At 38.3% G+C, this 27,988-nt stretch overlaps 1 protein-coding gene across 1 annotated transcript; it reads left to right on the forward strand.

Moving 5' to 3' along the window:
- Window positions 1–5,075: 5,075 nt before the first annotated feature.
- Window positions 5,076–27,123, forward strand: hck (HCK proto-oncogene, Src family tyrosine kinase). The gene is made up of 13 exons (XM_005462764.4): window positions 5,076–5,324; window positions 14,971–15,110; window positions 17,799–17,832; window positions 18,379–18,472; window positions 18,631–18,726; window positions 18,997–19,100; window positions 19,586–19,735; window positions 20,110–20,262; window positions 20,366–20,548; window positions 21,495–21,571; window positions 23,411–23,564; window positions 23,852–23,983; window positions 24,849–27,123. Exons 2-13 carry the CDS (start codon window positions 14,979–14,981, stop codon window positions 25,049–25,051), a joined length of 1,512 nt encoding a protein of 503 aa, XP_005462821.1. The 5' UTR covers window positions 5,076–5,324; window positions 14,971–14,978; the 3' UTR covers window positions 25,052–27,123.
- The last annotated feature ends 865 nt before the right edge of the window (window positions 27,124–27,988 follow it).

A 27,988-nucleotide genomic window follows, 5' to 3' on the forward strand; every position in this document is an offset into this window, starting at 1 on the left:
ACATTAAAAATAGATGCTTAGTGTAAAGAACCTAAGACCCACATCAAGGGGCTGTACTACAAAACGAATTCAAGATACCCAGAATATGTTTTCATTTTCTGGCTTCACTAATCTTAACCTTGACTAATGAATAATGTGTAACACATCGCACATTAACACACACTTTTTGGAAGCACAACCCCAACACTGTATGACAGATTAGTCGTTCCTTAGCCAGTGAGCTTCCTAGTTCAAAGCCCTGACTGCACTCCATGAGCTGACCATGGAATTTTATATATATATATATATATATATATATAAAGAAAAAATTCCCCGCTCGCCCCTGTGGGCGGTCAATCCTTCAAGCTCGGGTCCTCTACCAGAGGCCTGGGAGCTTGAGGGTCCTGCGCAGTATCTTAGCTGTTCCCAGGACTGCGCTCTTCTGGACAGAGATCTCTGATGTTTTCCCGGGATCTGCTGGAGCCACTCGCCTAGCTTGGGAGTCACAGCACCGAGCACTCCGATTACCACGGGGACCAGTGGTAATCGTGTTTCTTCTTCCTGATGTTGCTGTCATTCTGTAACACTACATCTATCACGACGGCCGTCTTCTTCTGCTTGTCTACAACTACCATGTCCGTTTGGTTAGCCACCGCTATTCTGTCTGTCCATATCTGGAAGTCCCACAGAATTTTAGCTCGGTCATTCTCAACCACCGTAGAAGGTGTCTCCCATTTTGACTTCAGGACTTCCAGGCCATATTCAGAACAGATGTTCCTGTCTACTATTCCGGCCACTTGGTTATGGTGTTCCATGTACGCCTTGCCTGCTAGCATCTTGCACCCTGCTGTTATGTGCTGGATTGTCTCAGGGGCATCTTTATGCAGCCCGCACCTAGGGTCTTGTCTGGTGTGGTAGACCCCAGCCTCTATGGATCTTGTGCTCAGAGCTTGTTCTTGTGCTGCCATGATTAGTGCCTCTGAGCTGTCTTTCAGTTCAGCTTTGTCCAGCCACTGGTAGGATTTCTGTATGTCAGCCACTTCCATCTGCTGGTGGTACATACCATCCAGGGGCCTCTTTCTTCGGTTTCTGCTGTCTGAGGTATTCACTGAGCATGCGGTCACCCATGTCCAGCACCCTGAGGGGGTACGCTAAGCAGAAAGAAGGAGGACGGGGACTAGTGAGTGTCAGTAACATGGTCCAGGGTGAGACAACAAACATCCACGAGTACATCAAGAAGATGGCCACGACCGACGGCATGCCTAGGAACTTCCTGGTCTTGATGTCAGTGGCTTCTATCTTCTCCTTTGGTCAGCTTATTAACCCAGCAGGGTACCTGATCACGGGCTGGGCGTAGGTGTTGACAGCCCAGATGTTGTTCTTACCATTTAGCTGACTCCTCAGGACTTGCCTAGCGGCCTCTTTGTGGTTCCCATTTGCCAGCGGGATTCCCAGGTACTTGTAGCTGTCCTCGATGTCTGCAATGTTGCCTTCTGGTAGTTCAATCCCCTCAGTTCTGACTACCTTCCCTCTCTTTGTTATCATCCAACTACACTTCTCCAATCTGAATGACATTCCAATGTCGTTGCTGTATATCCTGGTGGTGTGGATCAGTGAAACGATGTCTCATTCACTCATGGCATATATCTATCTATCTATATCTATCTATCTATCTATCTATCTATCTATCTATCTATCTATCTATCTATCTCTACATATATATATATACACACACACATATATATACATATATATGCAAACCTGATTCTCCTGAAATTGTTTGCTCACAAGCGTGTAAAGAAAACAGGGGACATAGACTTGAGCTACTACTAAGTTATAACATATAAAGCCTGCTTCCAGGTCCAAACTACACTGTATTAAGGTCATTAAGGTTGTTTTTTTTAATGTGTGTTAATGCTTTATATCTTGTTCTATTTAATCTGAACAAGGCCCTAAAACACTCAGTGATCACAATTGGCCTGTGTGGGTTTTTGATCTGAATAATCAAGAGACTTAAGAGAACTAGGGTTAGTCACTGTGGCATCATTCATTGTTTGTGAAGTCCCTTGCTGAAGCCTTGAGCTGAATGTTTTCACCACTTTGCTTTTTTGAAACCAGATGTAACAAGTGAGGGGTGGATTTGACATTAAAGCAGTGAGGACATATTGGATGACTTTTCTTTATTTTTATTATTTTTTTATACTTAGAATAAACAAATTTTTCAAATTAATGGCATTTTCTGTTAAGTATGACCAAAAATGAGAGACTGAGACGACAAACTCATCGTGACACTTTTTACAGAGGTCAAGGCAGATGGCTCTTTTCCTATAGACCTGTATAGGACTGGAACTGTTTTGGCAACCACAAGCATCACCACCTGGTGGACACTGAAAAGAATGCAGGATTGGTTAAAACATATGTTATCGATATCATCATTCCCATTCCCCATCATCAGCATGGTCAGACATGACTAAAATTATACCTTTGTGTTCTGTTTAACCGATACAGTATTATTCACAGTAAGTAAATAAGTGTATATTGCAAGAGTATGTTGCATCATCAAGTAGCCATCAAGTAGCTTCTGTACTCTGTTTGCAAGTGATAGGGGTCTAGTAAGAGCAATTTTTTTTGCAATATTTCTACCTCCCCCTACCCCAAACCTCCCATCTCCACAGAGTGACAACCTGTAACCTGCAGCCATCCTGAGTTTAAATAGTACACACATGTGGGTACAAGATGGGTTTGAATAAATTGGAATTATTGTTTAATATTATTTCAAAACCCATGTAAAAAATAACCAGCATAAGGAGGAAATCTATAAAGATCACAGAACAGGGAAATTACAATTATGCAAAATAGCAACAGACCTCAGGAACAGGACACTGAATGTGCGGTTGAGGAGTGTAGTATCCAAGACAACAGTCTGCATGGCTCCATGGAGAATGAATTGATCTCATCCATGTTTGATCAGATAGCAACAATTTATTAATTCAACTGCATTTGTTTAGCATCATCTCATTTTATATTATAGGCTAAGGGTACAACAATATTAGTGAGAGAACTCCAACAACCATAGCGAGCACCTGCTGATGGTGTGGAATGAAGAACTGTGTTATAACAAGAAGAGAGCATCTGCAGGGACTCCAAAACTGGTCACAGAAAATATACATGGTTAAAATAAATCTGTCCATTCAATTCGTGAAATATACAATGCTGTGCAAAAGTCTAGAGGCACACTTTATTTCTTTATGTTTTGCTATGATAGGGGGAAATTGGTACAGGCATTTATTGAAATATGTGTAAGGACACATGAAAATACAGTATATGAGGCAAAAACAGAGCTTTTACAATTATATTTAGCTTGAAAGTTAACACTTGCTCTGATCACCTCTTTTAGGCAAGCTGTCTTGTAATTTCTTTAAGTAGTCTGCGTGAATAGTTTCCCCGTCTTTGTGAAGAACATTTTAAAGCTCTTCAGTGGCCACTGTATTTTGTTCTGTTCTCTGTCAAGATGATTCCACACAGTTTCAATAATATTGAAATCGTGCTCTATAGGGAGCCCCATCCATTTCTCATAGTGTTCTATTGTGTGTTTTTCTATTATCCCAACGGAGCATTTTTCTCTTAGGGTTCAGGCTTACTTGTGGTTCCCAGAGTTTCCAACTACAGAATGGGAGACAGAGCCTTCAACTATGAGAAAACTCTCCTGTGGAACCAATTCCCACTTTGGGTTTAGGACTCTACTTTTAATTTTAGGCTTTAAACTTTCGTTTTTGGTAAGGTTTATACTTGGGGCTCCAGCACTGTTGCCCAGCACTTGCATGTAGGGAAACCACTGATCCGTTTTCTTAATTCTTTATCCAACTTAGTGTCCCAAGAGTGGGCAAAGCACAGCCTGGACAGGTCTCAAAATATGTCTTGATAGAGTATTTATATTAAAATTTAAAATACTTTGACGTGACTTTTGTTGCAATAAATAAATACACAGAATTTAACGAAATGAATTCATGCTAGGCCACCAAAATTTCCATGCAATCAGGAAAAGAAGCAATGACAAGTAAAAGGTTTTGCAAAGATAAGAAGTTGTTGATTGAAATTTGGACTTTTTTTTTGGTTGTGGTGGTAGTCATTTCTCCCTAAAGGTTTCATTTGAATCTATCAGGGTGTGTGAGCTTGGTGTTATTAGATAAAGCTCACTCTGGCTTATTTTGTTGTCGTTTTTTTGCATATGGAAAGGCCCAATAAAGATATTGCAACCTCACAACACTTTAACAAATTACCCATCAGTGTACTCTGACTGTGTCTGGGTTAATAATTTAACATTGGCTTTTCACGGGCTAAATGAGGAACATTTCTCACTGAGGTTATTGAGAGTCACAAAGTGAAGCCTGTACCTTAGAATAGAAAAGGCTCACTACATCTGCAGTCACAAAGTCAGGTCATCCGCAGCTGCCTCTTTAATCCTTCATCCCTGTTTTTATCTAGGATCATCTTCATTCGATCCTAAGCCCTTATTGTACCTTTCTCTGTTTATTTTACTAATGTTATCCCTTTTATTCTTATCCCGATTCCCCTCCTCCACCTCCCGTCTCTGTTCATCACCGCAGAGACAGAGGGAACTTCGTTTCTAATCTAATCCTGACTCTTGATTAAGGATTATAGCTGGGAGCTTTCTCTCATGTGTTAATGCCGAGCCGCTGCTGTTACCCCGGGGCTGAACCGCCTACTCCTCCTCCCTCTGCTGCCTGGCCTGCCTCCAGCCCCAGAACGACCTGCTGAGCACGATAGCTGTCAAACTTCTATTTGAATACCTGTTAGAGCCATCCCGTACATCATGCAAATGTGCCTCTCGCATCTGTGAACCTATCCATCCACTCTTCCCTGTGCACAGCCACCTTTTTCCATCTGACCTGGATTAGGTTTTTAATCCAAATATGGCAAATACACAGGATACGTTATCAAGTGTGTAAACTGAACTGGAAATACAAACTCTCAGTAGTTAAGAAACTTGATGTAACTTCCTGCGTTTGGTAGCTCTCTGATCTGGAGTCCATCAAAGTATCAAAGGCACCAGCGGCTGTTTCAGTCAGTGAAACCAAGAGCACGATTGGTGTGAGCTTGTTCCTCTTTTCCCCACCTTAGATGCGTACAGCTTAAACTTCCTCCTGCAAGTCCAGTGTGCTGTGCTCCGCCGCCCTGTCAACATATCCGGGATGACCCACACGAGTTAGGAAGGGATGGAAAACACTTAAAAGAAATGAGGAATATTCGACACCCGCTCATCCGAATTTAGAAGATCATTTATAACCAAAGAGATACTAGTCGAAGCGACTGACTAAAGCGCGGTAAGTGTCCTGTTGTGTGTTCGCTTGAGTTGTGAGTGAGAGGGTATAATGTACAAATTTTAACAAAACAAAAAAAAAGATAACGGTAGGAAATAAAACGGTTACAATAAAATTATGTAAGACTTGGAAAGTGGATGTTTGACCATCCACAAGTTTTTAGTTTTATAAAGGCGATGCTCACTTCCAAAAAGAGGAAGTTCACGGTGCTTGACAGCCACCGCCTGCAGAAGTCACGGTGCATAAACTGCGATGATGAGCCGGTGGGCCGTGTTACAGGGATGTACAGCAGTAAAGCACTTTTATGAGAGCGTCCCGCATCACTTTCTAAATGTGAAAATCTTTTAAAACGAGGGTCTGAAGTACTTTACCGTGTTTGTGACAGTGCGTGTGAGTGGGTGCATGGGAGTTATTTTTAGAATGTCCATCTAGACTAAACCAGAAACAAGACTAGTTTCACTTCTGTTCTCTATTTATACACCAGCTTTCAATTTAAACATTAAATGGGTTTAAAATCAGAGCCCCTAAAGGAAGACGACGAATATGATTGCAGTGTGGAGAAGACAATTATTTGTATTTTCCTGCTCTTACCCCACAGATTCGCACTAAAAGAAAGTCCGGAGGTGTTAGACACACCGCAGAAATGCCGATATTACATCACAGTACTTAGCAGAGCTGAATACCCCGTCTTGTCTTGCGTTAATAGGCCTGAAGTCACTTCAGCGTCATTTTTCGAAAATGGTCTAAACGGAAAATTCAAGGGTTATTGCAACCCAGTTATTTTAATTACATTACAAAACATGAAACAATTATATTTTCTTGTGTAGCTAATTGTTATTCAAATTTATGTATTACGCAGTCTAAGTGGAATTGATCTGTTACGTATGTTATGTATATAGTATGATACCGAGTTTTACATCTTTTCCAAACACGTCACAACACATAACCACGATTTATCCTGACATGACATTTATATGAGTTAGTTTGTTAGTTTAGTTTGAAAGGAAACACAATTCTCAGACTGACTAATGACTAGACCCTCCTGATGGAAAGCTGGTGTATATGCTTCAAATGTGTTAACATTAATATATGTTAAGTATTCGTTGTTTGTTGGTTGATAAAGATGAAAACTGAAAATCAGTCAGTGCCCTATAAAGTCGCTGGGTGCAGGATTATCGGGTACAAAATGTCCCCAGTAGCCACTGCTGTAACTCTTTCATGCCAGATGAAGAAGTGACTCCGTGAAGTGGAAAAAATAATGCAAATTTTTAGTTGGTTTTTTTTTCAACTGAACTTAATGTGTTAAATTTATTGAACATGGTTTCAAATATTCTGCTAACTGATTTTAGCTTCTCAAATAAGACGACTAACCGGTTTTTATATTTATCATCATATAAGTGAGAGTACCTCCCTTGCTCATTGTGTTTTTTCAGTCATCTCTCTACTGGAGCAGCTTTGCGTGATTCACGGTTCAGCTTTTTTTAAGTATTTGAAGCAGTCTGAAGCCTGAGCGGTCTTTTTATGAAACTTTGGAAGTGTTTAAAATAAACATCGACCACTAGAATTGTACAGCATAACAGTCAATAAGAAAAAAGTCCTCTTAAAATGCTGTACACCTGACTACAGTCATTTGATCTATGAAAGATCAGTTGTTAGAAGAAAATCCTCTCTTACTTCAAGATTTACTGGACGACAGGTCATAAAAGCAATAAAACACAAACATTTTAGAAATCTGTTGAAAACTTGTTTAATACAAACAAACAGAAAATATCGCTCTAGTTATCTATTTGGCAAAGGAAAAATTCAATTTTTTAATATTCAAATTTGAGCTGACACATTGGACTTCTCTGAGAAGTCAGAAATTAATGACGGATAACATTAAACCACCTAAACTAAATATTCTTTTCAAGAGTGCAAGTTAATAAGTGCAACCTTACACAGATTATAACTTTGTTACCCAAACCTGTCATACTAATACATAATAATAAAATAAGAATCAAAGCATAAATAAAATAGTTTGTTCATATAGAAAGTATCTATTTTTATTTCGTTTTATCACATTTTGATTGCTATGTGTCTTATCAGCCAAATTTATTAGGTGTTATTGAGTGCCAGCACTATACAAAGATGCACAGGAGTAACCAACCAGGCTCACACGATGTCAACTTTCTTTCTTTCTTTCTTTTTCTGTCTTTCTCTCTGTTGGTCCCTTGCCAGGCTGGCAGGTGATGTTGTTATGGCCTGAGGCAGTACTAAACAGCTACAAAGACAGCTTGGCAGCTTTTTCATAAAAAAGAAAGGCCGCCCAACAAGGCACGCATGAATAATTCCACTCCTCTGTCCCTTGAGAGAGTTTTTGCTCATGTTTGTTGCTGTAGCAGACTAGTTTAAATGTAGGATAATAAATGAGATACTTCCTTAAAGCCATGAGCACTAAACCAGCCTGATACCATGCTCACCTGTTTACCTGTCACCTCTCAGACAGGTAAAGGAAGCAGATAGGCTCCAACTGCAAGTCTACAATAGGATCTATAAAACGGATACGTATATTTATGAATACACAGCCTAGTGTTAGGAGTGGCACTCATTTGCATAGTATATCATTTGCTAATTCTGAGCTGGGCCTTTACACTATCAGCCATAGAGTTTGAGTCGGTTAGAAGGCACAGTGGTGTTATACTGTCAACATCCATATAGGATATTACTGAATAAGTATCTTAGTTTAATTGTTCATTACAAATTCTTTAAAGTCTGCATATTTATATCATTGAGTACTTGCAATCAGAGCTCGTAATCATAAGGTTAACCCTCACTTATATGCTTTCAGAAGTTGGTATTATCAAAGTAAATGACTTGCTAGGGAGCCTATATGTTTTCTTATCTCGTATCAAAAATGCACAATTTGAAAGGCAGCAATGCTCTTCTGATAGACATGGTTAATGTTTTCCAGAAGTGATGTCGTATTATAGACGTTGCTATTGAAAAACAAAGTGCTTATTTTAAAGTGTTCCAGCATCACTTATGAAAGAAGAAATTATAAGTTCCTCCTTCTAATAAAAAAATTGAATTCATAAGCAAAAAGACAAAAAAAAATCCCACCATTGGTTAAGTCAGTGCAGGGTTTTTGCCACTGCAGCCTTACTTGGTCTGGTCAAAACTGCTGACAGTCAGTGGTGTCTTTAAAGTAGATGAGCCAAGCTGATCTCAGATAATGAAGTCAAATTCATCATGCTATCGTCTTCATCAAGTCTCCTTTAGCACATGTGCAGTCTGCCTTTAAAGTGTTTTAATGACTGTTTATTAGGGCCGCCGTGGTGTTTAAATTAGATACAGGATGAAGAAAAGTCTCCTCTGTCAAACCATCAGTGCCCATATGATTGTTTTATGCAGCAAAAAACAAACAGAGAAAACATTTTTTTTAAATACAGTTTATTTATTTAAAAGAAAAGATAATGAAAAAAATACTGGCTGTGATTACAGTGGGACATTTACATTAAATCATAAATTCATGATAATTTTCCACAGAGCTCCAATTTGTGATGTTTTGAACTGAAATGTAACGTACAACATACGGTGTTCCAGTCATCACTGGCTGTTTATCTTAGGGCTATGTATATATGTATATATATATATATATATATATATATATATGATGACTCAGAGTTATGCTATTTGTTTAAGCCAATTTCCAGTCGTGATGCTAAGGTTACAGGTTCCTGGCCATAGCCTCTTTTTAACTTGAGCGCATAGGAGTGGTAAAACTCCCTGCTAACTCTTTACAAGAAAGTAAGTGTACTTCCCAAAAAGTATTTTGGGACGTAACCTAGTGTCAAACTCCACACTTTATCTTTTGTTGCTGTGATAAAAATCATGTTTTTGATGGGTGGAGATTGATAGCTAGATATAGATTTGGGATTTCTATCATTAAACGCCATGTGTTTTTTAAGATTTTACTGTTAAAGAAACAAGGTGACTTTACGGGTTTAACAAAGCCATTGTTCCAGGTAGTGCTTTTTTTGAAGGTTGATGTGGTCTCGGCCACGAGCTGAGGAGAAAAAACAATGAGAGAACAGCATAGGCACAGAACTGAAACTGATGGCGTAGTCAAAGCATAAGAATTTTCCCATGAATTTGTCTTTCGTATCCCCAGTAAAAGGTGAAAACAAAAATGCCATAAAAGCATTTTTTTAACCAAGTTTTTTATTTTTTTACAAAACAGAAACTGATACACTTTCACATTTACACAGGACCCATGTTCTTTTACCACTCATTTTTGTATATTTTGATGAGATGAATCACTAATTAGGAGCTTCATTCCTTGTCTGCTGCAGAAGTAGATGAATAATAGGTGGCGAGTCATTCACAACTACTACAGATGTAGTTTTGTTTCCATTCTGGTCTGTGCTTCACATTTAGTGTAAACATTTGTAGGTGTGAGAATCATAACAGACGAGAGGGTAGTGGTTTTGTTTTGCTAGCCTACTTTATGTACACAAGTTTGTTTTGTTTTGTTTTAAATTAGACTGTATTGCTACTTTGTTGTTATGGAAACCATTCTTAGAATCTAAAATCAATAGTTTAACATTTAGTGGAATAATATAGCAATATTTATTAAACACTTGTGTCAGTGCAATGACTATAAAGTTTATTTCTAGGAGTCAGTTGCCTCAGCATGAAGTATTAAATCTGGGGAAGCCCAGATATATATATATATATATATATATATATATATATACACAGACGCATCTTTGGCCTCTATTATTTATAAGAACAGTATCTCAGTATACTTGCCATATTGTTCAGGGGAGTGGCACCACATGTCTGTGGTCAGAGGTCTTTCAAGATCATCATGACACAATGAAATTACATTGTTGTAAAGTGGTTTGTTCATTTCTTTATGTATAGTTTATTTAGGACTACAACATCTTTCTGTTAATTTAGTTAGAAAAATGTATTATTATTTCGCCTAGCATAGCACTAAAGATGGTAACATAACATTAAGTTCTTATTAGGTAGAAATGGGTTAGCAGCCATAGTCAGACCCCCTTAGCAAAATGGATCCAGATCCAGAAATGGCAACTATTTATAAATGTATGTGGGAGGCCTAACAGCATATCTGAAGTTCATCAGTTCAGACTTTTGTGTGTGTGTTTTTTTTTAATGACTTCACGCACTTTGGTTGTGGTGTTGTTCACGGTTATATTCGTATTTCCTAAGTACTGTCAAAGCAAGATATGTTAATTAGTAGTCTTTAGAAATACTTTCTTTTTGCTAGTTCAACTCAGTTGGCTTCATGTTAAGCAATCATTGTCATTTTTTTCTTTTATACTCTTCAAAAAACAAGTGTGTTCTAATCAGTATGTTTAATATTTATGTTAATTTTCGGAATTCTCAGAAAACACCTGAAAAAAAAGAGAAATTCTCTGATGAGAGGAGGAGTCGTCATCCCCTCTAATCCATAATGATGGAGTGGATGAACACGTTACGTTCACTGTGGTTAAATTCGAAAACTTCATTATTTGAGACTGGTTAGCTTTTTGGGGAGATTTGTTTTTCTTTTTAACAAAATACAACATTCAGGTTTTTGGGAATCCAAGGTCTTTCTATTGCAGAACTGATAATCCTCACACTCCCAGCTTTCATAACCTGGAGGCACAGTCCATTAGGATTAACACAGTTTTGCTGTCAGTCATGTTCATTGACAGAAAGCTCCGAATAGAAGCTACAGTAAAGTCATTAGTGGATTTGTTTTCCCAGGTGTTCCAGTGAAGAGTAGCATCTATGCATCTGTAATGTACGGGCAGAGTATAAGCACTGGGATTAACAGCATGTTGAATCATTTGCTACCACAAAGAGTATTTATGACAAAAACAGGGTTTATAAAGCTGCCTTTAAGTTTGTTTAGATCTAAAAATGTTGCGCACAGCTGTAAAGTGGCCCCATTGTGAGGCCCTAGCGGGGCATTTTAACCGTCACCATCTTGCCATTTTGAAACCAGACATGACAAGCAAAGTGCTGGATCTGAATGAGAAACCCTGGAGCACTGCGATAGCTACGGGTCACAAAATAAGGCCCGCTCTAAACAATGCGCAGCTTTATCTGTCTTTCTGACTCTAATGGGCCCATACCTTATGAAAAACATTATTTTTTTAGTAAGACTTTAAATTATCCAAATAATTCACTGCTCGTGAAAGTGTTTACCGAGATCTGCTTTCCCATATACTTCTGCACAATCTGACTTTTTGTATTCTAAAGGCCATTAGACCAAATACAGGTTTATTCATTCATTTATGCTTCACATTTAATCTTTTATGCCCTCTAGTTCATTGCCTGAGTGAAAAATCCTGTAAACCATTCACTATATGTGCAATAAGCTACTTTTAGCAAATAGACCAGTTTGAATTATCTGCAAAACAGATCTTGTCTTTAACTTTAGAGCTTAATTGCAGTAGATAACTCTTGGAGAAAAATGTTTTGCTGTTCTTTTTATTGCATTTATTGAGTGTTACAGAGATGTAATTGAAAAAATAGTTCCTGTGTTTATACTTTGCATAGGATAAGCAGCTTTTAAAGTTTTTAAAGTCACTGTGATGCTTTAAGGCTCTCACATACTGGTAGCAAGGGCACAGCAACAACTTGCCACCCACACAATCAAACTGATATTATACTCTTGTAAAGATTATGCGCGTACTGGCGATGAGACATATTTAGGATATTATCACTGGATACACTGATATTCAAATTATGCTGCTATATGAAGCGCTGTTAGGATTTCATGCGCCAAAATCCCAGCCTGAGGACTCAGGTTTTTTTCCACTGCAGTGGTCCTTTTGCTGGCACTTTTGATTCAGGCTGTGTGGACATGTTGGTTTGTCTTTGAAGTGTCTTGTAGGCGCGTCACATGTGGACAAGACACTGACAGTTGCATTTTCACAGAGTCAAACTCTCTCTTTTACTGTTTTGCTAATTTTAATTTTGCATCAGTAAAAACTGCGGCAGCATGACCGTTCATTATCTAGAGGTATTGAACTGAGAGTTTTATATAGAAGTCAAAGAGGCCTCAAGTAGACATCTGAAGAGGAACAAGGTTTGGAGCAGAGAAAAGGGGAAGTAAATATGTTAACGCCACCAATTTTGACCTCAGTAACACCACTTCCTGTGTCTAAACATTTTCCATTGCTCGCCACTGTACATAATTGACAGTACGGTAATGATTGCTGGCCATAATAATCTGCAGTTTCCAGAACAGATCAACAGCCAGTTGGAGAAAACACGAAAAATTCTATAACCGCTGATGTTTTTTGCTGCTTTGTGGCTTTTCTGTTTAGGCTTCCTTTGCTCAGGGCGATAATCTGCCTCTCTGAGGTGGCGAGAGATCAGACATGAACAGCTGTCTCTCTTGTGTCCTCTCTATCTGTGCATGTGCTATCAAACACAGTGTCCATCTCCTATCACAGACTCTCTCTTTGTTCTTGTTCCTGTAAAACTTTGTTCCATTTATCTGCATACACATTTACATATACAGACATACATGTGCTGATACAGTGTGATACAGGGATGCATTCCCTAGATGTTACAGATGAATAACAGAGACTTGTGTGGAAATTCTTTTTCTTGGCACATGACACAGAAAGACTTACTTGCCAAAACTGCAAACATCATCAAGTGAGTCACGAACATGTGTGAGAACATATGAATTATTCAGAACAAACAGCAGTAGTGTGGAGTTTGCAGAAGCCTGCAGTATATCAAAAACATTTACTCACGGTCATCTGAGTTTTAAGGCATCTTTCTCTTCTCAGTCTACCATCTGTGGTGACACATATATCTTCACATGCTGTTTTCCCACCTTACACACCCATTATTAGAGAAATTTCACAGTACATTTACAGTAAGAGCAACTGGGTTGAGATAATGTCTGCTCTCAGCCGAGCCTCAACTGATTAAACCCATGTAATGACCAATAAAATGTCAAAGGGACTTCATCACAAATGCCTTTTTTACTCTAAGATTAATCTGCTTAATGTTAACCCAGTGAGAGCTCAATTATTATCATCATTAGGCCATCACCAATGATGACCACTGAGTTAATGTACCTCAAAGCTTCATACCATTATTGTTTTTGATCATCAACAATATTTGATCAGTTCAGGTCTGTATTAAACATAACTTAAAGTTAGGATTTCAACATGTGCAAATTCAAAATTCTCGAAAAATGAAATGAGAATAATAGCTAATAGCAAGTTGCTCCTCTTATTAAAGAATCACAAGAAGAGGTATATCCTTTATTTTACCAGGAAGTCCTATCAAGATCAGAGTGTCTCTTACAAAAGAAAGCTACCGACTGTGGTAGTAGCCACATATACGAGTGCTCCAAAGAAAAGTTTTAATGAAACTCCACTTCTACAAAGATTTGACATTAATCAGTTTTAGTAAACAATTTTTTGGCTAATGGACATTTTAGATGTTGGTACCCTTCTCATGCATTTACCATACTGTCAATCAGCAATATTCCTGACTCTCATTGATAGTCTGTGGAATGCCTCACCTCTGAATGGTGAGTAACATTACATTTTATGGTCTCTGATGACTACATCGCTCCTAGTCTCTTCCTGTGTTGACACCTATTTGGACTACATAGTTCTTAGTGTTACTGAAGGGTATGATTGGAAGTATCCAATGCTGCAATTGCACTCAGCAGCAATTATGAATTTCATAGACTTGATTAGTGACATTGACTCTGAGTTTATAAGTAACCCATTAATGTTTTTAAACTGAAACCCACAGGAAGTTTAGCTGTAAGATTAGAGTATTTTATAGACACTATAAGTAATGCTGAGTTTTGGTTTGGAGTCGAGACTCCCATGTTCAAAGTAACATTGGCCCATCCATTCACCTCAGCCACCCCCCTGAGTTACTTCTCTTTTCCTTTATCCACATAGCAAAAATATGATACATAAGGATTAATTGTGAGCTGTGATAAGCTAAGATATTGGTTGGTTTTAGTTGTTTCATGTGTGGACAATCCTATTTGGAAGTAAAAAAAAACAAAAATTAATGATTGTAAACAAATGAATATTCAGCTTATATTTACAAGGAAGGATCTGGCTTTACTTTAACTAAGCAAAGAATCCTCTGTAGTTCTCTCAAAGGTCATTTGAGACATTATTTATTAAGCTTACAAGCTAGCTAACTCTTTAAACATTTATTATGAATGTTGTGCTTTTTAAACATCCTTCTGTGTAAGAAAAGGTAGAAACATGTTTTTTGTTGCAGTTTTTGATACTATATTTACATAAAAAATTCCACAATTCCTAAACTATATTAATTTAGTTTGTACACTCCACTCTCCTCTGAATAAAACCAATACAATGCTGTGTAAAAGTAACTGTCCCTAAACGGGCCATTCATGCTCAAAAACCCTCCAATGTGGTTAAATTAAAACAATTCTGCAAAGAAGAACTAGCCAAAATTCCTCCACAGTGATGTAAAAGACTCACTGGCAGTTATTACAAATGCTTGATTGCTGTTTTTTCTGCCAAAGGTTGCACAAATAGTTATTAGGTTTAGGGGGCAAATACCCTGAAAAATATTGCTGGTGTCCAAGCTCTCACATCTTGCTGTTTCTCCTCCTGTTGTTACCTTGCAGAATTCACCATGGGTTGTGTGGGCTCAAAAAAGGAGCAAGAGCCTCACAGCAAAGGAACAGGTAATGATGATCTGCAGAACCGAGCACAGACCGCCCACTATGTCAAAGACCCAACCACAGGAAACTCTGGGAATAAAGCTGTAAGTAGTCCATTTATGTTACAACATAAAGTGTTTCATTTTGTTAGCCTGTAATTAACCTCTATTACCGCCACTGGCTATATGTTAGGTTCTACTAGATGACACACTTAAATAATGTTAAATGTAACATTTACTGGTCTAACTCACCACACTATTAGCAATATAATTTTACCATAATTGTTGATTGAACTTGGACTGGAGTTTATCCCAGCTGTCATAGGACAAGATACAGGGTACACCTCTGACGGGTGACCAGTCCATCACAGAGACAGAGACAGACAGCCATTTATGTTCCCATTTGCTCCTACCACCAATTTCTGATCATTATTTACTTTAGTATTAGGTTAGGCCCCAGTCACACAGGCCTTTTTCAAAGGAAAAATTTGTATTTTCCAACCAATATGCAAGTGGTTGGAGGCAGTCATTATGAAAGCATCAATACAGCTCAGTAACCCTATTGTAACCACCATAAAAAAAGTTGACAAGTGATTGATTGGTGTGCTGCACCAAAAAAACCCTGCTTTGGTCACCAGGCGATCGCTTTAGTCACCCAAAGGTTAACAATCGCAGCTTGTGTGCAACCTATAGACAACTGGTGCTGCGCGCTGTAGCACCCTCTTTGTGGCCAGTGAAAGGCAGCAGCCACTCACCAACTAGTCGAGGAATACGCAACTTCCCCTAGCGAGTGACTGTTGTAGCTACTTAATGCTACTGGGCACTTTAACCCAGTGGCTTTTAACTTAATGGTTGTTCACAGATTGAAAATGATAACATACCATTATTTTTCATATGTGCATTCCCTTTTTTCACATAATGTAATCTTTTTGAGAGAAGTGCTGGATGAATGTACCTCTTTTGTTTTAATGTTTGACGTCTTAAAATAAACAACAGCTGGCAAATAAGTGCAGTAGCTTGCAAGCATAAAGTAGAATCAAACTGAAATATATTTGTAGTAAATAAACAGAAAGTACATTCCATTTTTTGTTTTGGTCCAAATAAAAGGGGCAGACAAATTTTTGGCTTTAAAAGACAAATATTTATGATTCATAACATATTACAAGTATTTACTTTAGTGATACAGAAGAGCAAGAACACATTTCACTGACTCAGAAGTGATAGGAGTCACTTCTCCTGTGCTGCTCAACGAGGATATATGCGTGACAACACACACTCTTAACTTGAGCCTGTGACTTGTTGTGAGTTTGCATACCGGCCAGACTTTGATCTGTGGCACGGGTAAGCAGCAGTGCTGCGGTCGGTAAGTGCGGTTCCTCCGGCTACTGTTTCCTGTGTACTGACTATAACATCTCTTTCACCCTTAGTCAAGAAAGAGGAAGTAACAGAAGCAGAAGCAGAGCACAGCAGTCAGCTAGGAGATGTAGAATGAAAAGGGATAAGTCGGCTCTCGACATGCACATAGTATTCTTTTAAAGATGTCTAAATATACAGATGTTACATCTACATGCCTGGTTTCTACATAACTCTGTTTATTTTTACCATTGTAAAAAAATAAACACTTTGTGTTAAAAACTGTGTGACACAAAGAGCCGACTTAAATGTCAGAAACCTCGAACAAAATTAACTCTACACCACATTTAGATTTCTAGATTTGATATGACAAAGTCCTTCCTTCCTTTGAAATGTGTGTTTTCAGTAACATGCCTCCAGCATGGGGTTTAAAAACATCAACCATGTCGAATAAGAACCAATTATTTTATTGAAATAGCACATTAATGTGCTTGAAACTAATAAATACATTTGCAATGAAAGAAAAGCAATTGATCAAGCTTTATCTATAGGACATTTGTCAAACTTGAATCCTGGGTAGCATATCCTTTACACAATTTTTTATAATAAAAGGGAGGGCTCCTTTGATATTCATTTTACTCACAGAGTCATCAAAATGTATAGATGGACAGAGATATGATCCAAGCTTTCCAATGTAAGATGCCTTGAGATGATTTGACACTTTATAAATAAAATGTAATTGACTGATTAAAGTGATTTCATTGCGTGTATGTTCACTGTGTGCCTCTGTGAGTTGTCACAGAGAAAAGCCCCTATAACTGAAACCTCTAAACACCAAATTGCAAACAACTGATGTAGAAAAACAACTTTTCAGCAAATAAAGAGCTAAATATTTCCATCAGGAAACAGAAGAAAATATAGAGGGGATATTAATCCAGATCTGGATTACTGAATTTCCCTCAGAGTGCTTTTTCAAGATGAGATGTACTATATGCCATACTATATGTTTTCTTGTTTAGCATTTTGCCTTTATTGGATAGAGATAGTGGAGATGGAGAGGACAGCAGGGAGAGAGAGAGGGTAAGACATGCAGCAATGGGCCGCTTCTTTCTGGCCATGAGGCATGTGGTTAACGACAGCACTTAAGCTATGTCATCACACACAGTCAATTCATAACCCGATTTTTTGGATTTCAGATTACTTTGATTTCATTCAAATTTTACAGTAGTTTATTATTATTGAATTTGAAGAGAATAACTAAAATGATGTGACACCATAATACCACCAGGAAGTGGGTGGACAACAAGTCCAATTTTTAACTGCCTGTTAGTGTTTTGTGCAGGGTTTGCCATAATTACTACAGCTTTAAAAGATTTTCTTTTAGATTTTGAAATTATTATTTGAAAGAACTTACTTTTTTATCTATCTGTCTTTCCACAGGCCAAAATGCCTTCCAATGCAAACATTGCAGATGGTGAGTCTCACTCTATACATACAGCAACACTAACATGTCGGGACTTCATTCCACATCTTTTATTAAAGTAGCACGTTTAGCCAGTTACAGGTGTTTTCCTTGCCATCACAAATACATGTCAAAGATATATGAGAACAAATATGTCACGTTTAAAAAACCTAGATGTAGGTCAGTGTTGGTTAGATGCAGAAAGCTATGTCTTTTATGCCAGAAAGAGGAAGAAGACTCAGCGTGTGGGTGCAGAGCGATAACCCCTCACACTGCCTCACCACGCAGGCCTTCAAAACTAGCCCTATTGCTATTATTATCAAGCATACAAGGAAGTCAGTCTTGTAGCCAGAAAATGGTGAACCTAGTGCTAGCTTAAATGCCCACTGAAACAAACAGAACAATCAGTCGCTCTCACATATTAGCAGTACTGGCCAAAAACCTCATGCACATAGATTTAAGGTGACAATGAAAAAATGAAATGAAAAAAAGTTTTACTCTGCACATGACAGCAGCAGTGCATGAGGCCTTCCTCTGCTTTCTTTTTTTCTGCTTTAGGGGAGAGTATTGCCATGGCACTGTACGACTATGAGGCCATTCACGAGGGAGACCTTGGCTTCAAGAAGGGAGATAAGCTGAAAATCTTAGAAGAGTAAGTTCAACCACAAAAAAGATGGTTTTTATTATTTGCGGTTTGAAGAGTTATCAGGTTGTTCCGTGTTCCAAATTTAGTTTTGGGACTTGTGACACTTCTGACTTGTCATGTTTCTGTTAAGTCTTTACAGATGGTGTCTTTCACTCTCTCTGCAGATCAGGCGAGTGGTGGAGAGCTATGTTAATCAGCACAGGTCAGGAAGGCTACATCCCCAGTAACTATGTAGCCAAAGATACTCTGGAGGCAGAGGAGTAAGCAGACTCACACTGAACAGAAACACACACACGCACATCCACTTGTGTACCATGCTAGTAAAACGAATAATATGACATAGTGTTATTATTGATAATAGGGAAATGAGCATTATGTAAGCTAAACATATTTAAACATACTTAGATGTCACGTTTTTAAACTGAAAATGAACTTGGTAACACAGCACACAATATGAAAGTAAAATGAGGGCATGTAAAAAATAGCCACTAAAAGGTTTCAGTACTGACTATCTGTTTCCTACTGTTAAGGTGGTTCTTTAAGGGCGTAAGCAGGAAAGATGCTGAGAGGCAGTTGCTGGCCCCTGGGAACAAAATTGGATCCTTCATGATCCGAGACAGTGAGACTACCAAAGGTAAGTGATGTATATTTGAGAAAGACACTCTTTGTTCTTTTGCTGGCTAAGAGAAGAAAGTTGAAACATGGACTAAATCGTACATTAAAATAATAATATTAATATTTCTTTGTAACAAAGGACAGTATATACGTGGGCTAATTGCTTTAATGTTAATAGTTAGTTTTAGTTAGTTTTATGTTAGCATTTAGAGTCATAACTATAGAAGCGATAAAAGGAAATATGAATAAGAAATATGCACGAAAATGAATGCTACATTTCCAAAGTGTCTGAAGACTAGACACATGACTTCCTGTTAACACTAGCGTGAATAAAATTTAAATTGTGATGAAATGTCCATGTGATGCTCACAGCTTTTTCTGCTTCCTTAAAGGAAATGAAAACAAGAGAAAATACACTCCAGTTCAAGCTATATCTCTTGTGTGTTGCTTTAATTTGCTTTGGAAATTCCCTGTGGATAAGATGCTGTTTCTCCTTTTCCACAGGCAGCTACTCTCTGTCTGTCAGGGACAATGATCCTCAGTCCGGCGACACAGTGAAGCATTATAAGATTCGTACACTGGATAATGGAGGATTCTACATCTCTCCCCGCATCACTTTCACCACCCTGCAGGAGCTGGTCAGCCATTACAAGAGTGAGTTCTAACTATGAACAAATCTCATGCTCTAGTCCTGTGCTGACTCATTCGAACTTTTCACAGCTGTGCTCATAGTGTTTTAATAGCACTGTTAGGTTCTTTTCTGTCTGCATTAAAATGCTGACATTGGGACTTCTTGGGGGCTGCCAAGCAACTCCAGCTTAGTTTGCATTCCATTAAACATTATTCTAATAGTAGTGCAGAGCACACTCTGCTGGCCAACTTTAATATGGCAGCCTTTGTGGAACATTGCATTGCTCTGAGACGAGTACTACCATCATGATTTCTCAATAGCATTATTTCTTATTTTATATTTTTCTACCACAGAGGTACAAAATCAAATTGCTAAATATTCATTCTGCTACATACAGAGCAAGGAGATGGTCTCTGTCAGTCCCTGACCAACCCATGCTTGAGTCCAAAACCTGAAAAGCCATGGGAGAAGGATGCGTGGGAAATCCCAAGATCTTCACTCAAACTGGACAAGAGGCTTGGTGCTGGCCAGTTTGGAGAAGTGTGGATGGGTGAGATAGATTTTCATCATTGTAGAATCCATTTGTTTATTGTGATGTTAGATAGAAATCCATTTCCTAATTGTAATTTTTTTGTTTGTTTGTTTGTTTTAAGCCACATACAACAAACACACCAAGGTAGCAGTGAAGACCATGAAGCCTGGCAGCATGTCAGTGGAAGCCTTCATGATGGAGGCCAACCTCATGAAGACTCTACAACATGACAAATTGGTTCGACTTCATGCTGTCGTCAGCAAAGAGGAGCCAATCTATATTATCACAGAGTTCATGGAGAAAGGTGTGTGTGTGTACCTGAGTGTGTATTTTGATTGATGTCAGCGATTGCTGCAACATCTTTGAAAAATGTTTTCCCATGACATTTACATTCCAAAATGTTTACACTATGTTACACTAAAAATGAAGGGAGATGCTCTTTGCTGTGAGGTAAAAGAACATTTGAAAAAGATAAGATAAGATAAGATAAGATAAGATAAGATAAGATAAGATAAGATAAGATAAGATAAAACTTTATTAATCCCTCGGGTGGGTTCCTCTGGGAAATTCGGTTTCCAAAAGCACAGCACCGACAGAAGTTACAGAACGTGAGCAGAATATTATATATATATACACATATATAAATACAGAGACATATATAAATAAAATATACGAAAGGGATAAATAGAATAAATAGGAATAAGAATACAAGGGAATTGCACATTTCAAGTATTGAAGTTTATTGCACCGTTGACTATTAACAAAAAGTATTGCACAAAAAGTATTGCAGAGTGAAGTGGAAGTGAAGAGGCACTACAGCTTAGTTGTTCCCCCCTCCTTTGTCCTCCTGTTTCCCCTCCCTCTCCCCTCCAGAGAGGAGTCTGATGGCATGTGGGACAAAGGAGTTTTTAAGTCTGTTGGTTCTTGTCTTTGGGAGAAGCAACCTGTCACTCAACAGACTCCTCTGGTTATGGCCGTGTGCAGAGGGTGCCCAGCATTGTCCATAATGTCCATCAATTTTTTTAGTGTCCTTTTCTCTGCCACTGACACCAGAGTGTCCAGCTTCATGCCAACCACAGAGCTAGCCTTCCTGATGATCAGTTCATCAGGAAGGCTAGCTCTGAACTGAACTGAACTGATCATAGCTAATACAAGCAGTGGCTATGGTTAAAATGGGTGATAATAATAATTATCAGTTTAATAATTAATACCATCTGTATGTTAATACTTTTGCATTTGTGTGCCTACAGGTAGTTTATTAGACTTCTTAAAGAGTGATGAGGGCAACCGAGTCCAGCTTCCAAAGCTCATTGACTTCTCTGCTCAGGTGAGAATTTCTTCGTCACATTTAGTACCGGTGCATTTGCAAGCTTGTCCCACCTGTTTCCCTGGTTTTCTGGCTGTAAATGAAACTTGTGCTTGTATGCAGTGCAAAGCACACATTCAAATATTAAAATCATTTTCAAGGTTCAGCTCTTGTGTTTATGTTCTCAGTGAGAAATTCTAACTGTAAAACTGAGTAAAGTAAAATGATTAAGACTCCCTAAAGGGTAATGTAGTGGTACTGGCCTACCAGTAACACTGAACAAAATGGTCCAACCAAAGTGTTTACAGGTTACATTGTGCCATCATGCTGAATATTTTAAGAATGAACGTAAATCTTCAAAAACAGACATTTTCTGTTACACATCAACAGGATAAATTAAAATTTTCAAGCATACCATTTCTTTGAAGCTAGTGTACCTTGAGAATATGTGCTTATTTTACCCTGATTGGCTAGTTTACTCTAATTACCATTCCAGTTAAATCCTATTTAGTTTTATCTACATATCACCAGTTTGTGCTAACAGTCACTTCTTTAGCAGTAAACACAAAGCATACACACTCACCAGCCGCTTCTTTAGTTACGCCTTGCTAGCACTTGCATTCAGAGCTGCCTTAATTATTTGGGGCATAGATTCAACAAGGTACTGGACACATTCCTCAGAGATTTAGGTCTATATTGACATGACAGCTTCATGCGGTTAACGCAGTGCATGATCAAAATCCCCAGTTTCACCACATGCCAGAGGTGCTCTATTTGATTAAGTTCTGATCACTTTGAGGTCTTTTGAGTAGCCTAGAGTGAACTCATATTCTAAAAACCGCTTTGAGATCATCTGCAAGCAGATATGAGAAGATACACACACTATAGTCATAAAGGCATGGTCATGCTTAGCAAAAACATTTTAATTAGATAAGCAGTGGTGGTTAAACAATGCTTAGTTAGTACTAAAAAAATCAAACTGGGCCAAGAAAATATCCCTCACACCATTATACCACAATCAGCAGCCTGCACTGTTAACAGAACGAATGCTCTGATGTTGTTTATTCGTAATTCTGACCCAAGGATGCAATGTTTTTCCAATATACTGTTATCCAATTGACCTGCATGACCTGCAGCCTGTTTCCTGTTTTTAACTGACAGCTGTGGCATATAGTATGAAGTAGTTTTTGCTACAGTATCCCATCTGGTTCAATATCTGTGTGTTCAGAGATGTTCTTCTGCTTACCATTTTGTAAACAGTGGTTAAAGTTGTTAAACTTCATATCAGTTCAGAGCAGTCTGGCCATCCTTCTCTGACTTCTAACTTGACCATAGGCAAGCCATTTTCACTCAGGGAACTGCCACTTGCTGGGTATTTTCTCTTCTGCACTAGAGAGGGTAATGTGGGAAACCCCCAGTAGATCAGCAGTTTCTGAAATACTCAGACTAGCCCATCTAACAACTATACCACCTTCAAAGTACTGGACAAATGAATGAGACATCCAAGTTTTGCAGTTAATCCGTGGGGGTGTATGCATATTTGTTGCTGTTGAGGTGGTTCCTATTAAATACAAAGAACAGAGAGAGAAGGGGAAGGGAAAAAGGTCACCTGCTTTGATTAAATCATACCATGACTGTTTATTGGTCAGATAGCAAGAGAGGCTGATCTTATCAAGCAGTAACACAAAGGTGCTAAAGGGAAAGAGTACCCATGTGAATCCTCATGCATATTATAGCAAAATATCTGTTGCTATTATTACCAGCAGTAAAATGAACTGAAAGAAAAAGGGAACAGTGTTTCCTTGCCAGTGATATTAATTTTTGGCACCATCTTTTGTTCTCTGTCATTTTTGTTTCTAGATTGCAGAGGGGATGGCCTACATTGAGCAGAGGAACTACATCCACAGAGACTTGAGAGCTGCCAACATCCTGGTCAATAAGGCTTTGGTGTGCAAGATTGCCGACTTTGGCCTGGCTCGTATCATTGAAGACAACGAGTACACAGCCAGGGAAGGTACAGTGCAATGTTTCCTGTTACAAAAGATCTGGGCAGGTATCGTCCCAGAACAGATGAAATAGCAGCAGTCATGGTTTCATCAATCAAAGGGAAATGACTTTGTGTCAGTGAAATATCAGAACAAAATATCAAAACAAGCAGAGAATGACGATAAGAGCGACTTACCTCATGGTTTGCACATTGTAAACATGTGACCAGGAGATCCGTATCCTTAGGTGACAAGTGATGTCTCACTGTCAACATTAGTTCCTAATCTAACTGGGTTTTCAATTATTTCCAACCAGGTGCTAAGTTCCCCATTAAATGGACAGCCCCTGAGGCCATAAACTACGGTTCTTTCACAATCAAATCTGATGTCTGGTCCTTTGGCATCTTGCTGACTGAGATTATCAGCTATGGGCGTACACCATACCCCGGTAAGTGGAAAACACAAGAGTTTGACACAAATCCCATGAAAAGCAAGACATTTGCACAAATAGTTGGCACACAGGAGAAGCTTACTTGGTTGAAAGTGGCCTACTAAAACAATTAATAAAGCTAACATGCTAGCATGGGATTTTTTGAATATATAAACATGGCTGTATAAAAAGTGAGAAGGTTACCAGAGATATTCAACACGAGACTTTATTCTTAAGGAGGACACTAAATAATCTAAAGAATGTTAAAAAACAGACATATTGTATTAAAGAAGATGAACAATAGTAGTGTTCTTGCTCTGATACACACAAAGTTGAGGTAGACAACAGTCGGGTGGAGCAGCAATTTCAGAGGCATGCTTTGAATAACAAATCCTGTCTTACTGTATGTATAAAGTACGTGTAAGTGCTCTAGTTGTTTCTATCAGGTATTGCTAGCACTTGCTTGTTAGCTTCATTGGCAGATTGCATTCTTACCATACTGTAATAACAAGTAGGAAGCTAGTTTAGGTTAACAAGTGACTTCTTTGAGTTCCTCTTAGTACAACTAAGAGTAAATAACAGTTCATTCGCTGCAGCCAAATCACCTTGAGTGGAAAACTATAACATAGCTGCCTTAGTTTGGATTGTTATTGTCATGAAGGGAGAAGCTATCCATAGCCTTTAGATAAACCTATCCATTAACAAAGACAGAGATTTTCCATAAGTATTTTTCTTGAGTCCATCCTGTAGTTTTTGGTCTGAATCAAAGTGGTTCATCGACCAACAAATCAAATGAGCCATCACCTTCACCACAGCACTCTAGATTGTCTTACTCCTACATTACTCCTATTCTTTTGACTTTTATTTGTTCCATTATTTTCAGGTATGACCAATCCAGAAGTGATCCGCCACTTGGAGAAGGGCTACCGAATGCAACGTATGGATAGCTGTCCCAAGGAACTATATGACATCATGATGGAGTGCTGGAAGAACAAACCTGAGGACCGCCCCACCTTTGATTACCTGCAGAGCGTCCTGGAGGATTTCTACACAGCCACAGAGAGCCAGTATCAGCAGCAGCCATGAGGCTAATGTTTCAGAGCACCTCCATTCACACCTACTGTAACTTCTACAGGAAGCAATGCAGCTCAGGTCACACACACATATATACTATCTCTACCGTTCTGTCTATCTGCCTCTCAATCTCTTTCTAATTTATAAACATATAATGCTTAGTAATAAGGGACTGTACAGCAATTATAGATGGATGAAAGTTTTCTTTAAGGAAGCAGCCACAATGTAAGATTCTTAATTTTGTTAATAGTCCCACAGGTTTGTTATATCTGCAGCCTCTGATATAATAAGTGATGCACAAACACATCCGTCATTTGTACCTGTAGTCATTTTTTTGTAGTCATTTTATTACAGACTGCACGTATCATGGATTACTGTAAGGATGAGGAATGTTACGCACAGGACACATTGTCTGACATTTTGGGATGGGTGAGTTGCATTACTTCATTTTGCAGGCGAGGCATGGGTTAGAAGGACCAGAAAGACTCTCCTGAAAAGCGTATTTCCAGGAACTCTGGAGGAATTGCAAAACCAGAGTCTACATGTAGTCTACATGTTCCAGGGAAATAATTTTACCTCCAAAAACCTCCCCCCACAAAGTCCAAGAACTCTAGATTCCAGGAACTTTAGGGGTGGAGCTTTCCGTTTTTCAACCTTTCTGTTTTCTAGAATAACACCAACTTGTCTGAACTGGAGGAGTTTGTGGTATAGCTCTATATGATGGTATAGTGCTTCCAAGCGTTTCCACATGCAAGCAGACTAGTTTACCTAACCAAAAGGAGGTCTAGACTTTCATAACCAATGCATGACGTAACCTTTTAGTTCCTTGAAAAAAAGATTCCTGGGTAATATGTATATGTACTGCACGTGAAGAGCGCCTGCAGAGTTCAGAATGGCGAATTTGCAAGAGACAGAAAACTATTTTACTAAACAAAAACAAACTATAAATAGCCCTGCGTGTTTTTGTTCTTATCAGCACTGTAATTTGTGTACAGTCCCTAACATTCGAATGCCTTTGAAGGGTTTTTTTAAGCTCATATTAAACCATAACTCTCTCACTCACAAAATATTATGGTAGCACAAACATGGCCCCATTCACAAACACCTGGAGATTGCTGTTATGCTCTAGCGCACATTGTCCAGCCATCAACCACAACACAGATGTTCACAGGAAAATGTGTCCAGCTCTGATAAAACTATAATCAAACAAGCAATCCTGCCACTGCTCACCATCCTCCCATAAAACTGTGGTGTTTCACAGGAAAGCGGGTATTGTCTGGCTGGTTGTGCTTAAATGTACTATTTATACTTTTCATTATGCTGTGGATTCAGCATTACTTCTTTATAGTGCCTTTTGCAGTGGATCTTTCTTGCATATTCTGTATAGACATTGATATATATGAAGAGATGCAAAAATTCAGCTAATGATACTTGATGATTCCTAAATGTTTCTCTTTTATTACTTAAATTATTGAGAAAGCAGTGCATAGGTACATTTCACATTATACATTTTTAATTTTATGATCTGAACACCATTGTATCTTCAATGGAAGTGTCTTCCTAACAACAAAAGCCTTTTTTTTTCTTTCTTTTTTGTGAAGGAACGATGACTGCTCTATTTTATTTTCATTATGTATCTCATCTTGAAAATAGTAGATTTCTTGCACAATACAACAAGCATTTTCTTCTGTAGTTGATCAGTAATAGTAAATCATATACTAAAAGCAATGCTATGTTTACTACTTGAGTGGTTCTAATGCATTTCAGGGGCCCCAGATGTCACGGGAGCTTTTTGAGGGAAATGTAAGATTTCATGATTTCATGCTGTGACAAATTTAATGCCATTCATAGAGTGGGAACTGTGAGCAAAACATATGAGAGCTTTTTTCCTTATATAAAGAGGTATGATTCATTAACAATGGTGACTAAATCATTGCCAGCACTGTATATAGTTATATTCACAAAGTTGAGGATATTTTAGTGTTTTTCTTAATTCTTCGATATAAAACCCTTGTAATATTTGTGAGATGCTTGATTCTGTCAATGCAACTGTCATGAAACAGAATAAACTACTTTAAAAACTATAAGTGTGTATTGATGTAACAGCAAGCAACATATTTTAAATGTGACTCTAGCAGTGAGGTACAGTGTGCAAAACCTGTGAGATACCTCACCATGAACCCAGACATATGCTTAATTAAAAGTACTAGGTCTTACATAGTGAGAGTCTGCTGGGGCCTTAGACAAAAAATTCATAGAGGGGTCTCCAACCAGATTTGATCATCGTTATGTTATAAATAATAAAGTTAATAATTGTTTATTTATGTGAATTTTCCATTGACTGGACAGAGATGGTAACAAAATGATATATTGTATAACAAGGAATTTAGAATGAGCTACATATGCAATATAATTAGCATTATCAGCATTTTGGTTTTTATTCTCTTTTGCTGCTTGTCCCAAAAACTGAAAGGTACAGTGTGTAAAATTTCATCGTTAGATATCAGTCAACTGCAATCAGCTGAATTCTGTTTTATACCCCTCCTAATTCAATTGCATAATTCTAGTTAATGGGCCACTGTAGGACAACCAACTCTGGCCCTAATTTATCGTAGTAAGTTTAGGCTATCAGTTCGCTGTTTACCTCATTTGTCAATGTTTTCACATCTACTACCATAAAGGAGGCTGCAAAATTTTGTGAAAGGAGTCTAATACAAGGCGTCAGTGAAGCTCACTTCTGTCTGATCACATTGATAATGAGGTGAGTTGTTGAGGATACCCTGAACTTTTCACTTGGTAAGTGTTGCTGTTTTTGATGCTGTTAGCTGCTCTTAGCTGCCATTAGTTAAATTTTCCTTGGAGTGGATCTAACATTGTTTGGCTCTTAGCAAATAAACTCTCAAAAAAATGTGAAAATGTAATCAGCCTTTAGTCAGAGGAAAACATTAG

This window comes from Oreochromis niloticus, linkage group LG20 (assembly GCF_001858045.2).
Source record: "Oreochromis niloticus isolate F11D_XX linkage group LG20, O_niloticus_UMD_NMBU, whole genome shotgun sequence".
In the NCBI taxonomy this organism is placed as follows: domain Eukaryota; kingdom Metazoa; phylum Chordata; class Actinopteri; order Cichliformes; family Cichlidae; genus Oreochromis; species Oreochromis niloticus.

What these genes read in the sequence shown, in the direction of transcription:
- hck (XM_005462764.4), top strand. Translation starts at nt 14,979, where the DNA reads ATGGGTTGTGTGGGCTCAAAAAAGGAGCAAGAGCCTCACAGCAAAGGA. An exon ending in AAGCTGAAAATCTTAGAAGA is followed by an intron (nt 18,473 to 18,630) that starts GTAAGTTCAACC and finishes CTCTCTCTGCAG; the next exon opens with ATCAGGCGAGTGGTGGAGAG. An exon ending in CGAGTACACAGCCAGGGAAG is followed by an intron (nt 23,565 to 23,851) that starts GTACAGTGCAAT and finishes ATTTCCAACCAG; the next exon opens with GTGCTAAGTTCCCCATTAAA.